At 31.9% G+C, this 15,071-nt stretch overlaps 1 protein-coding gene across 8 annotated transcripts in view; it reads right to left on the bottom strand.

Moving 5' to 3' along the window:
• Window positions 1-483: 483 nt before the first annotated feature.
• The window catches only part of LOC132752630 (SANT and BTB domain regulator of class switch recombination-like), a 43,106-nt gene continuing 28,518 nt past the window's right edge, over window positions 484-15,071 (bottom strand). For 5 of the 8 annotated variants that reach the window (XM_060742977.1, XM_060742974.1, XM_060742971.1 and 2 more), the window contains 5 exons: window positions 14,916-14,986; window positions 13,893-13,975; window positions 12,815-12,906; window positions 8,433-8,516; window positions 484-2,424 (listed from right to left, as the gene is read on the bottom strand). In XM_060742977.1, the coding sequence (XP_060598960.1) occupies window positions 8,447-8,516; window positions 12,815-12,906; window positions 13,893-13,975; window positions 14,916-14,986 (316 nt within the window). In that variant the 3' untranslated portion in view covers window positions 484-2,424; window positions 8,433-8,446. Of the gene's footprint in view, window positions 2,425-8,432; window positions 8,517-10,338; window positions 10,363-11,878; window positions 11,920-12,814; window positions 12,907-13,892; window positions 13,976-14,915; window positions 14,987-15,071 lie in introns of all 8 variants that reach the window. The other 3 variants (XM_060742976.1, XM_060742975.1, XM_060742973.1) reach the window with 3 other exon arrangements.

A 15,071-nucleotide genomic window follows, 5' to 3' on the forward strand; every position in this document is an offset into this window, starting at 1 on the left:
CCCCGGGAGAGACTGGAGAAGAGACGGGGGGCGACAAGCAATATGTAAATTATAATCGTGATAGATATATTGTTCAAAATGAAATTTTATTTCATTTTCACGAGTAGAGGGGCCACTTGCACATAATCTCATTAAAAGTGATATTTCTGCCAAAAAGTTTTAATTTCTTTCTATCGGTTCAAAAGATTCAGAACGGACACAAAATTTTGATATTAAAACAAAATGACTAAGTGTGACCTTGACCTGAGAAATGTCAAACCTACTTTCTGCAAATTGTCTCATTATGGCTATTAACATCTCTGCCATCTCTGCCAGGTAGTTTCAATTTCCTTCCAACGGTTCAAAAAATACAGACTGGACAAGAAAACCTGCTAACAGACGGAAGGACTGACGGACAGACAACACGTGCATAACAATATATGCCGAAAGACTTTCGGGCGTATAATAAGGAAACAAAAATTACAAATACAAAAAGATTTAAGTAAAAAATCATAATTTTATTATTCTATCTGATATTTTCACAGCAATAAAAGTTATTATTGTATTAAAATCCAACAACAATTGCAAACATTATGCATTAATAAAGGCTCAAATATCACAGTTTAACTAGACAATCTGTGTACAATTCAAATGTCAACATATTAAATAATATAAAACAATTTTCACATAATTTAATAAATTATCTACTGTATATACACAATCATATTCATCATACAAAAACAATTTACTTAAAACTATTCAGTTTTGATTACTTTAAAAGTTCAATAAACCAAATGTTTATAACATTCAGAATGCCTAAATACGCCCAGAATGCCTAAATATATTCAGAATGCCTAAACAAAATAAGAATGCATAAAAAATCACTAGAATGCCTAAATAATTTAGACTGTTATTAAAATATAAACATATCATCACCTGGTCTCATTAAAAACACATTTATACTAAATTAAATTTTAAAAAAATGGGTACACTTTTTTTAAATTTAGGTAATCATAATAAAAAAAGTTAAAATGAAGCAGTACTTTAAAATTAATTTAAATTTCTTACACATTTATTTATGATAAAATATTTGAAAATAATGCACTCATAATTAAAACTGAAATACTTAAGGGGAAAATAATATGGTGTTACTTATGTTTAAAATTGTAACCTTATTATACCATAAAGGAATCAAACTTTAACCAGTACACAGAAACTGGAAAAAAACATTTTACAAAGAAAAGGTGATAAGCACTCAACAATCCAATACAGGCTGTATTGGACCCTCAGACTTGCAGTGTCCAATGCAGGAAATATATTGGATATCTTTGACAATTATCCAAATTCTATGTATTAAACAGTAACATAGATCAAATTCATAAGATGTGTTGTACGTAAATAATGCTATATGTATATTTTCTTAAGACATACATGTACAAAATCTTTTAGGAAAATGAAAAAAAAATACAGAAAAAAATCAGTGATTGTCAAAATATAGCCACAACCATTACTCTACTGACTGTGACAGATTCTACCCAATGTGAGACTTGTGCAGACCAAGATCTGTGCCATCTGATCATGATCTACATTGTTGACTGTTCAGTCAATATTTCAGTTCAGTTCAGTTAATATTTTGAAATTTTTACCTAAATATATAATGTATACCGGTAGCTTTGCAAAAATTTATAGATGGCCAAGTCCATTTAAGATACTTAGGAAGGTATGGGTAAAATTAGTAACTAAAAAGGCAAAAAATCTACATCATAACAATAATTGTAACTGTTACAAAAATAGCACAGCCTCTTTTCCCCGATGCTTTAATGATAAGAATGGTAAATGATAAAAAGTCTGAGCTTGAAAAAAAAACCTAATTTCACAGACAAAATCCACTTAAAATAATAATTTAAGATTAAACAAAATACACTCAATAATCTTCCATAAAACAGAATAAATAAATGCTGTCCAAAAATAATTGGGTTTCAAAGGTCTCCATGGTTTAGGTTTTATGTCGATTAGTTTTAATTGAGAATGTTCACTTTGATTAATTTTGGGGCCAATCTGACTAAAGTTTAGATCTTATGTTCACATGTAAGGGATAGTTACTTGGGAGCTATTTTGAATTGCCGAGGGACGTAAGGCCAATCAAATGTGTTGCAATTTTTTCAATGAAGGGCATCTGAATATTGTTCATAAGGGTATTGGGGTCAAGAAGCCTTTGCTCCTTTAAGACACATTTAGTTTTCTAAATAACATTTTTCGGTGAAGACACCTAAATCTTTTACGACAACACCCAAATTTGTCCAGCAGAAAAGTCTCGACTAAATTCATGCTAAGGTAAACCATACATGGTAGAATAAACGATTGTCGAGTGTGTTTCTTGTTGCTCAAAAGGAGAACTACATCTAGGCCATTGATGATCGCATCTGAGAAAATCTTGACCGATTTCTGAAATGAACAAAAATATAATAATATTAACATACCATTGAAATGTTAACTTTAAAATTTCCCTACACAACTTGGTCTTTGTTGTTGTTGTTCTCTTATTTTTTTCATACAGATAAACAAAACTGTTGTTATTTAATCAAAGTGTGATCTTTAATGTTTTACCCAAGCTTACTTCACTCTACTAAAATCATTTAATTTACCCTTTACCTGCTGAAATTTGTGAATTGGGTCTGCCCTGCTTTGAATTTGGAACAGTCCATTCAAAGTTTAAGGGATGTTTATATCGAAATACCAAAACTGAGCTACCAAATGTAAAGAGCCTTGGTAGACTGCACAGATGCGCAGACTGACCTGGCTCTATAGACTGCATGGTGGCAAAGGCTTAGATCACAGTCAGTTTCAAGAGGTAACAGGTTAAATACAATCAGAACTCGGTGATATGCATGAGTGATTCTTACCCATGAAAACAATCTGCAATTCAAATCATTTAAAGTCAACTCAGCATTTCATGTGTAGTTAATGTATTATTTAAGATAGGTGACTTATAAGCCAATCAGGCTGAGTGCTTGTATGTGAGGATGAAATTTCTATGTACATTAATTTTGTAATATAGTATAATTATGTCGCTGGCATGAAAAAACTTGCTTACTTTATTAACTGTATTGCAGTTACTTGTAAGTAATATAAAAATATGAACCTAAATTACTTTTTCACATAAATGAAAATAAATCCTTAATTAAATGTAAGTATAAACATTGTTTTGTGGGACATAAGGGTATTTTAAAAAGAATACATTATACAGTGCTTCAAATCATAGTGAATAATGCCAAAAAATAGGCTATTTATTGAAAATGTAAAATAATAAATTTAAAATAGTAAGCCAAGCAGTGTATTATACAGAGCTATTTGTGTTTTTTTATTGTACACTAATCAAGCTGTGATAAGCTAAAAAGCAAATTTATACAAGAGCGATCAGTAATCACATGTGTCGCCTCATGATGGCCAATTTCATGTTGGGACAAATTTTGTGACAGACAGACAGACAGACAGACAGACAGTGCAGAACTAGACTTGGTACTGATCATTCCTGTAAAGTTTGGATAAAATTGCACCAGGAGATTATGAGGAGTAGTCCGGACAAGCTTTTGCGTATCTGGCAACACACAGAAAAATCACCTTTTATCAAAGGGCCATAACTCGGCCAAAAATCATTCACCCGGAAAACCCGTGCAATATGCGCAAGGACTTGAGCTACAGATCAATCCTGTAAAGTTTCATTGAAATTGCATTAGTGGTATAAGAGAAGTAGTCATGACAAACTTTAAAAATAAAAATTATTAAGGGGCCATTACTCTGACAAAAATCATTGAACCGGAAAATGCTGACAATATGCACAACTAGACTTGGTACTAATCATTCCTGTAAAGTTTGGATGAAATTGCACCAGTAGTTTATGAGGAGTAGTCCGGACAAGCTTTTGTGTATCTGGCAACACACAGAAAAAAACACCTTTTTATCAAAGGGCCATAACTCGGCCAAAAATCATTCAACTGGAAAACCCTTGCAATATGGGCAAGGGCTTGAGCTACAGATCAATCCTGTAAAGTTTCATTGAAATTGCATTAGTGGTATAAGAGAAGTAGTCCGGACAAACTTTAAAATTAAAAATTATTAAAGGGCAATAACTCTGACAAAAATCATTGAACCGGAAAATGCTGACAATATGCACAACTAGACTTGGTACTGATCATTCCTGTAAAGTTTGGATGAAATTGCACCAGTAGTTTATGAGGAGTAGTCCGGACAAGTTTTGTGACGGACGGACGGACAGACAGACAGACAGACAGACAGACGACGGAGAAGTGATCCCTATATGTCGCCATTACTCCGTAGAGGCGACACAAAAATGATAAAATATTTGAAAATATGCACTCACATATTATAAGATGCCATAATGTAAAAGTTTTCAGTTTCATTTATCAATTTCAAATAAGTATTGGGTCGAAACTTAGATAAAACTTAATAATTTAAACTTGCTTTTGATATAAACGATGAGCTGAACTTTAAAACTGTCTTAGGATTTTTCCCTTATGTGCCCGTATAATGCTACAATTTATGAACTTGGTAGAATTTGAAGCCCCGTGATCTGAGCACGATCCTGAACCTTAAATCTTAGAGAACATGGGCCAAGGTGATTGCAGGTAGGATTAGAGCCCATGTATACTCCACTGGAATCTTATTTAGTCATTTTAATTGAAAGACTCAGTCACATGATGCCTAACCATTAAAACAAGAGCCGTATGAACCGGGTCAAAGATGCTCCCCGAATAGGTTTTGGACACAGGAAGGTATACCTCTTGTAGTGTCAGAGTTATGTCACAGACAAAGTTAAAAGTGTAAAAACAACCCAAATGTTGCGAGCGACACACTGTCTCAATATGGTGATCAATCCTGTAAAATAGTTGTAAAATCTGACTTCAAATAACGAAGTTATGGGCTGGATATGATTTTGCTGCAAGGTCATGCTGTGACCTTGACCTTCAAGGTAGCGACCCAAATGACACATCGTCTCAATATGGTGATCATTTCTGTGAAATAGTTTTAAAATCTGACATCAAATAACAAAGTTATAAGCCGCACAGGATTTTGCTGCAAGCTCATGCTGTGACCTTGAACTTCAAGGTAGCGACCCAAATGTTGCAGGCAACACATCGTCTCAATATGGTGATCATTTAAATAAAACCAGTGCTGGTAGCTCAAAGAATGGTAAGATCCAGTAACCAGTTCTGGTGACTTGTGACATGTCACGACAATTCCCAGGGCTGTTTCATGAAGTTCCCGCAAGTACTTACAATGTGTGAAGTTCCTGCAAGTACTTACATAATGTCAAGAATCTGTTATATCTCAAGGTTTCTCAGAAACTTTCTGGTTTAAGTATTAATTTATATTCTGGTTAAAGTATTAATTTATAATGGGGCAAAATCTTAATTCATGAACTTCCAGGGGACTTTTAAACCAAACATTAAGACATACATTCAGGATACATCCCGGATGTCTGGGACTGTCCCGGAAACCAGGGGACTGTCCCGGAGGTGTAAATTTAAGAAAATTACAATACACATATCTTTTATAAGCAATTCATTAAATTTTTGTGACAAACGGCAGTAATACAGATAAGTACATGTTCATAATATATAATATATATACATGTACATGTACTTAACAAAAGTGCTAAATACTCCTGTAGATAATTTTAAATGAATATTTTTTTCCACGACATTTAATAGCATAAATGTAATACATGTCTAGTGATCACATCTATTTGCATTTTGAGTTTGATAATAATTAAAATAATAAAGGTCACATGTACATTAAACAAACTGATAAATAACTCACCTGAGTACATAGCATTTTTGTTCAGTGAATATGTATATTTATAATAACTGTCCAATATAGGATAATTATATCAGACCCTATAGTGTCCAATATGGAGATATATTGAATAGTCACATGGTACAGTTTAAAAGCAGCAATTGGATGTTTATTTAAAAACAATTGATATACAATAAGTATATTCATAGTATATATACAGCTATTCATTTTAAATATCTACATGAGAACAGATGGTATAAAACACATATTATATTATTTTAGCCAATAGAAAAATGCTGCTGCTTACAACTGCTCACTAAAAGTAAGAAAAAAAGCAAGAATGCTAGAAAAAAAAACCCATAAAATAAAGTGCAACCATCATTCTTAAATGGTGCATTAATAAGAACAAAAAAAAAACTATAAAAAATTACAATTCTTACATTTTTTTTCAGACCTTGAGTCATATTAATTATAACTGTCAAGAAAAAAATAAATAACTTTCCACTTTTATTGTAAGATCAAGGAAGACCTCAGCCTCCCTTTTTTTGAAATATCTTTAACAGAATTAAACAATAGAAATGTGTCCATAGGATGTAAATGCTCCTACATTCTACTGTTTTGCCAGTCTAACAGATGGACACAGTCTAACAGATGGACACAGTCTAACAGATGGACACAGTCTAACAGATGGACACAGTCTAACAGATGGACACAGTCTAACAGATGGACACAGTCTAACAGATGGACACAGTCTAACAGATGGACACACGTCTAACAGATGGACACATTCTAACAGATGGACACAGTCTACAGATAGACACGGTCTAACAGATAGACACGGTCTAACAGATAGACACGTTTTCTAACAGATAGACACGGTCTAACAGATAGACACGGTCAACAGATAGACACAGTCTAACAGATAGACAATTCTAACAGATGGACACAGTCTAACAGATAGAAACGGTCTAACAGATAGACACGTCTAACAGATAGACACATTCTAACAGATGGACACAGTCTAACAGATAGACACGGTCTAACAGATAGACACGGTCTAACAGATAGACACGGTCTAACAGATAGACACATTCTAACAGATAGACACAGTCTAACAGATAGACACGGTCTAACAGATAGACACGGTCTAACAGATAGACACGGTCTAACAGATAGACACAGTCTAACAGATGGACACAGTCTAACAGATGGACACAGTCTAACAGATAGACACATTCTAACAGATGGACACAGTCTAACAGATAGACACGGTCTAACAGATAGACATGGTCTAACAGATGGACATAGACAAAGATGGACAAAGGCAATATGCCATGCTGCCTCCCTTATGTTGAGGGCAATAAAGAAATTGTTTCACTGTTTAGATATCACAAAATAAATCTTATCCTACTATACAGTATACTGTATATCATTACATGATTATCAAAGTCCTCGACAGCTTTTAATAATAGAAAGAAACTAAAATTAAAGGATGATCATCTACAAAATAAGGGATGTAAAGGCATACAAAACATGCACAACACATGCAGTTATATAATAAATGCAACCAAACTCATGCATATACAGAAATTAAAAAGATACTGTAATTTCCAGTTCCAAGGAAAACACACAAACAATTACGAGGACCAAGGTATAAATATTTCTAAAATAACACATTTTTCTAAAATTGACACCAACTGCAAAAAAGTTTCAGACAGCGTTGTCACAGGAAAAGGGAAATAACTAAGGATCAAATAAAAACAAGAGCACCACAAATGGCATTAACGCTCATCTTTTAAAAATTCTAAGTAAGAAGGGGCATTACTCGAAAAATATTGCTTTTAGAATTATGCCCCTTTGTCTAACAACTGCACCTTTTCATGATAAGCAAGTACCAAATTATTCCAAGTTTCATGTTGATACCTTTTGAAATGTTTGAATAATGGGCTAAATTGAAGTTATGCATGACAACCACAATTAACGACGATGCCACAGCAATCATAAAAGCTTGACTTTTTCTTCAAAACAGACAAGCTAATAAATAGGACATATTATTATTTTAGGATTTTACAGCCAAAATAAAATAAAACTTTACATGGGAACAAATCAAATATAACGTAACATATAGAAAAATAAAGAAAATAATACAGAATTTAATATTGCCAGTCTTTTGATGAAAACATTCTGAATTTATATTTATTCATTCAAATGATTTCTTTCTCTCGAAACAGTGTAATCAGAATTTAGATGAAAATCATAAAATATTAAATGAGGAAATGAGGTTGATAAATTTTTTTAAACATTTTAATGTGACACTAAATATTAATGATAATTTTGGCATACTGTCATAGTATGATGTTATAAAAGTGACAACACAATTAATTTAATGCCAGTTTAACGGCAAAGTTTTTGATACTGAATAATGATACAGCCAAATAACACTCTATATGACTGATGTTATTTGCATTCTGTAAACTGTTCTAATACAAGGAAGTTAGATCGTTTTGTTTTTTTTTGCGAGAAGATTGCATTATAATTACAGACTAAGACTTTCTATGTTATTTTTGAAAAACTGGTAATTTCAGTGTTAAACCATTAAGAAAGAAGAACAGATTTGTGTAAGGGGAGAAAACCACCTTGACTGTGCGATCTATACACCAGATAATGATCTTCGGTCCTTCCGTGCCGATATCGTGTGGTACGTGTTGCTTCGACTCAATCTGTATTATATCAGTGATAGAGAGATAGATACACACAACACGTGTACAAAAAATATGCACATAAAAAACATGACACATTTTAACACACACACAAGCTGAAATAAATTTTCACATTTTTTTTACTATAAAATTTTTAATTCATACAGATTTTTTTTTTCAAATTTACTTAAAATAGTTTAAGGCACTGTTGAATCTGAGGAGAGATCCCTCCAGATAAATGAAAACCTAAAATAAAACGTGAAAATTGCAGATTTGGTTTGAATCTAATGCAGCATCACAGATGTTTAAATTCCTATGTCACCTCACTTTTGTCATATAAAAATTTGAAAGTTAACCCTGAAGTTCATTTTGAAACAAATTTTGTACAGATACGATTTTGTACGAAGCTTGTGGTGTGTTTTTTGTACATTGATCGAGATATTTACAAAATTAACAAATTTATTGCTTTATTCATTTCAGCTTGATCCACATTCAACATTAATTTCATGTACACACTCACTGCAAAATAGGAAAAACAAAATCGCCAAACACACAAAGTTTTCACAACTCTTCCTCCCACACATCTCAGCCACAAAAGAGCAAAATCTATCAACAATATTGTGTTATTTTTTTATTAACAATATTGATATATTTTTAGATTGACAATATTTAGTTATGTTTCGATTGACAAATATTGAGTTCTTTTTAATTTTTTGATTGACAATATTGAGGTATTTTAGACTTACAAATTATAATATATGAAACACTGTCTTAAATTTTCTTTTTTTTCAAACAGTCAGTGTATAGATAGTTCCTGTGTTTTGCAATATTTACCTCCCTTGCTAAAAGTAGCTCCCCGTTTTCAATATAAGATAGTTTACAAGCAGAATCATCATGTTTGCGTTTAATTGTATGGCCATATATCTATGCTTTTTTGACAGTTTATACAGAACTTGAGTATTTTGTATGGGAGTGGGTTTTTTTATTTATTTATTTTACTATATATAATATTCCTTTTGAACAAAAAATCCTTTCTAACTTTGCAAGTGAAGAAACATTCAGGCAAGCCAATTTATCATATTTAATTTGTTTATCTTTGTGCAGAACTATCCTTTTTATTACAGAGTGAACCTATTCTTTTAACAAAAAATCCTTTATAACTTTGCAAGTGAAGAAACATTCAGGCAAGCCAATTTATCATATTTAATTTGTTTATCTTTGTGCAGAACTATCCTTTTTATTACAGGGTGAACCTATTCTTTTATTACTGTATAGAACAATTTATTTTTTGCTTAGTTGAACTATCCTTTCATTATCGGTTGGAACTATCCTTTGACAAATGGCACAGAATTACAAGAATAAAAGCACATTTTTACAATACAGACAGAATGATACTCTGACTAAATTATAAGTAAGATAAAAAGTATGCAAATCAATATTGTACACTTAGTGACAGTAAATCAAACATTTTTTTTAACTCAAAGAAGCAAAAATTGTTGCACCATTAAAATAACACCAATTTAATAATTGCTTAAACTTGAGACTTTAGCTTTCCTGCTTTTTTGTTCGCTGTTTGAATTTTATGTCATACCAACACAGTTAAAGGTAATCTGGCGACTTTCAAACTTTACTTGTGGTAAGACTTCTGATGCCCCTCTGTGCTTTATTTAAGACACACGCAGGTACCTGAGTAAAACCACAGATTCTCCTTAAAACTAGCTACATAGATCTTTTTCTTATGATTTTCAACTGAAAGTGCATTTTTTTTTGCGATGAAAGGTGAAACAGAACTTATATCACACTGCCTCACTGTAACACATCCACATCCTGTGTTGATACATACCACCCTTAAAACTTCCAAACATTTCTACGACAAAATTTCAAATAAATATCAAATAATCTTTTTGTCATTTAAAAATTACACAGCTCTGAAAGGTTTATTTACCTTCAGTTCAGGCTTGCCCACTAAGGCAATAAAACTAATACTTAGCCCAATTAATCAGGCAACATCATAAAGTTTAATGTTTAGGGACTGCACTGAGGTTTTGTCCACAAGACAAGACTGGAAATAACTTTTCCAGATTAATGTTCCATTTGAAGACTAGATCTTGAGTCGACCAAAATTTTTTGTGCAAAATATCAGATCATTCGCTCTCTCCGTTTTTCCAGGATAATAATTTCACTTGCGACAAATGACCCAAAACTATAAAGCATTGCAACGCTTTTCACTCAAATCGGGCTGAGGATATCACACAAATAGGATTTTCAATTTATTTCTGAGTATATTTCTTAATTATCTTTATCATATCTTTCTGTTTTAAGTGTCCCAGTCCATCTATATGTAACAAATTCAAAATTTTATGTTCAAACGGCCTTTTGACCTCAGTCGAGTCGTACCTTCAGATACAATTATCAATTTTCATATTTGAAATCTGACCATAAGTCACGCTACTACATCTTTATGCTAAAGCACGCCTATGATAAAACATAAGCGATCACGATCAATGATCAATGACCACTGAATGTATGAAAAAAAATAATAATAATTTTTTTTTCTTTTTAAATGTAAAAATATTCAAAGAATACTTATACAGTAGATATACAATTTACAATTTTAAAGCTTGTACCAAATTTTCTGAATTAATTCACAGTAAATCTGTAATGTTTATATGGCAATGTTGACAGTACTACCGTCAAAACTGATTTTTTATGTTTTATAACTTTCACAGACTTTGTTGTTGTTTTTTTTATTCCATGAAGTTTTTTTATAGAAATACACACAATATTCTATGCTTAGTTACAATTTTTTCAAATTAGACTTCACTGGAATTCTAAAATCTTTATTGGAAATGAAGTATATAAATAAAAAATAGTCAAAATAAAAAAAAGTTCAGCATTACACAATGGGTCGTAAAGATAATTAACAAGTTACAATAAAAGGACTGCAAGCCCTTGAAAAGCGTATTTGTACTCCTGAAATGTGACATTTTTCTATGCCATCTTTCAGTAGATTTCAAATTAACCATTAACCTGTTGAATCCGAAAGTGATTACCCTTTGCCAACAGTGCCGGGCGCCAGTATAGAGCCAGGCCAGCCTGCCCATAGGTAAAATTTGACCTGGCTCTGTACTGTTAACTGGGTAACTTAAAATTTTCATCTTAATGTCCCTAAATTTGATAATGAACAGTTCAAAAAGCTGAAGGCAGACAAGTTCATTCCAGAAATTCAACTGGTTAAGGATTAATTTTAATGAATAATATACATATACATGTATTATGATACACAATAAAAAAATTCTATGTGCAAAAAAAAAGGTGTACAATGAATTAGGCAATATATGTATACAATATGTTGAATTAATATAAAATGTTTACATTTGTACCTCAACCCTGTACCTATATCATTTTTTTCTTTGAGTTTGATCTAATGAAAGGGAAAACAGAAAATTCATAAACCAAATTGCATTTATTTTAAAGTAGACGAAAAAAGTTTCCTATTCACAAGATAAATTATAAATTTCAGTGTTTTAGAATTGCCTTGTTTTTATTTTAAAATTATACATGTAAAATTTATAAAAAGGGAAAACAATGTAATGTATGATAAACAAACAAATCAACGCCATACACACTGCAAATAAACATACTGAAAGTATTATTATGAAAATCATTTCAAAATCCATCAGAGTTGTCAGCTGTACAGCATGCTCTATTCCTGATACTAAAACAAGGGCAATCACCCAATGTAAACAATTTCAACAAAGGGGAATAGTGTAACCAATGTTATATTTTTAGGTATTGCTAAATGATCTACAGTTAAGAGCTTCAAGACATGAGCCTCAAGTTCTATGGATGACTGAAGTTGTTTTTAAAATCTGTAACCAATAATTTTTTTCTATATCCACAATGGGGAATAATTCAGTATCCCCAACCCCTAACCAAATATCTGAGAGAAAAAAAATGTTCAAATAATGAATCATGATTTATGATCCCAAAGTTCAATTGAATATCATCAGTGATTTAATGACGTATAAGACTATCAAGGTAAAAAACTTCATGAATTATTATATCACAGTGACAGCAGACAGTACACTGAATAGCTAGGAGAGCCCAACTATTTAAATTGTGCTCCAAATGATTTCTTATCTTTATCTTCAAAAAAACTAATTATACACAAAAAATCCTCAATAACCTATATTTGTTGAGTAAAAAAAAAAACAGAACAACGCTTCAAAATTAGAACAATCAAATGTTTGACACAGGACTAAACATGTGGTTGAAATAATACAATAAAAGTAATATTTCTAGATTGTGTAACATACCTGAGTTGGGCTTGAGCTTGTTGCTTCGCTTGCTGTTGAAGATATTGTGCTTTCCACTGGGATTCCAGCCTACAGAATACACCTCCTGCGTACTGGAATATAACAAACAACAAAGTTTGATTTCTAGCCTTAATTTCCGTTTTTTAGGATTATTTCATCCACGTTTTCTTTGAAGAACGGTAAATCTTTTCTAAATGAATAACTTTTCAAACTGCATTTGTCCTATTTTCGTATTAAGGATAATCAATTATAATATTGATTTAAATTTTAACAGCCCATGTCTCATGCTTGCACTTAGTACAGAAAAAAAAATTCATTAATTTTTCAGGCTAACTGTACCTTTAAACATAATTACTATAGCACTATTTTGATAAAGATTAAAGCACTGTCAAGTTTGCTTCCTAAAACTAACAGCTGGGTCTGGGGTTAAAAAAAAAATTCCTTAGCTCAGATCTCGGGCATTTGATAGGTCAAAAACCAGCACAGTATATATTGACCAATGACAAGTCTGAGCTCAGAAAAAAAAAATTATAATATGGACGCCAGTGCTTTATAATTTGACGGAACATGTGGTTGTAACAAAAGTATCAGCTCAAACTCAGATCTGAGGCCTCTGACTGGTCAAAAACCAGCACACAATGTATACTGACCAATGAAAATCCTGAGATTTGAGGAAGAGCTCAGAAAAAAAAAGTGTTTTTAACTTGGAGGCCATTACTTGTATCTAATGATGAAGCATGGTCTTTACCACAGTAGAACCATTAATGACTTAAGAGTTTTCAGAATCAAAGTACTAAAGTTTAGTTGCCATCATTATAAAGTCAGGGGCCAAGGTTATAAAGAAATTCTCCAAGCTCAAACTAAGATCTCATGTAATTGATCTTAGAAAGGATACTGACAAATAAAGTTCTTGAAATTTGAGACAAAACTCAGAAAAAAAGTTATATAACCTTGAGGCCTGGTCTCCCTGCAGAGATATGCTTGTCAATATTGATGGTATTTTATAATGATCAAGTGGCACCTACCTGAATACCTGGTGAATTTCACATAATGGAAAATAAAATATCATTTGAAATACCTCTTTCTTAGGTCTCTCAATTTTTTCTGGATTCAGCCTCAATTTAGTAAGATATACACGGATCTCTTTCATTCGCCGCAAATCTGAAACAAAAAAATGACACATTTGAAAGTTCATGTGTTAATTTAGTATACTCAAAACATAAATAATCTATGTCAATTTTCTAGCAAAAATTTGTATTTGCATAGTAATACAGTCTGTTTACCTTTGGGTTACTGTTAGTAGTATAAGCTGTCAGTAGGACAGCATGGTTCGACAATTCTCGGAGCTTCATAGTAAAAAATAGCCTGGATAATGCAGAAATTTCTAATTTTAAAAAGGACCATAATTCTGTCAAAATAAATTTTTTGAGTAATTTGAGATATGGGTCTCCTTATGGGTGACCTCTTAAAATACTCTCCTGTATGTAAAGTTTAAACCCATTCCTTTGAATAGTTTTGGAGATACCAATTTGCATGAAAAACTTGGCGTGAGACCCGATTTGGGGTACAATAGCTCTCCCTTTTCTTCGAAAAATTGAGCTAAAAATCAAATCTTTTGCATGTAAAAATTTGTGTAAGCCTCATGCTTTTTTGACATGCAGGGACAAACTTGGACTGAAAATTAAGGGAGATGCGACTTCTCCCTTCAGGAAAAATAGGGAGAAGTTCTGAAATTTAGGAAGAAGTCATGTTTACATGCACCATCTCATTAAATCAAGTGATAACATTGGATTTTTTTCTTCAATTTTACTTCACAAAATAATAACAATGTGTAACAAGCAGACCAATACATACATATAAAAATATATACATGTATATGACATATACATGTAAAATGAACAAATGTGTATTTGAATATTTATATGACTTAAGGAAATACTAGATCAACGTATCCTCATAAATTGCTCATGTTAGAATTTATCAATACAACAAACTTTTGGTGGTTCAACAGTTTCTGACACCATTTCTTGATGTAGTAAATCAAAATATTGATTTTTTAAGCCACGATTTGAAACATGTAAAAAAAAGTTGTATCCTTTACCTTCTGATCTCTGCGCATCTTGATTATATCTCATGGAGCGCCCTGTATCCCAGGCTGATTTCTTATTCTGGCTGTAAAATAATGAAACAACATTACAATATTGAAGTACTTGAAACATAGACACTTTTTAAACCTTTTTTTAAACAGTCTACGTAT

This window comes from Ruditapes philippinarum, unplaced genomic scaffold (genome assembly GCF_026571515.1).
Source record: "Ruditapes philippinarum isolate M1 unplaced genomic scaffold, ASM2657151v2 ctg2789_1_1_1_1, whole genome shotgun sequence".
Taxonomy (NCBI): domain Eukaryota; kingdom Metazoa; phylum Mollusca; class Bivalvia; order Venerida; family Veneridae; genus Ruditapes; species Ruditapes philippinarum.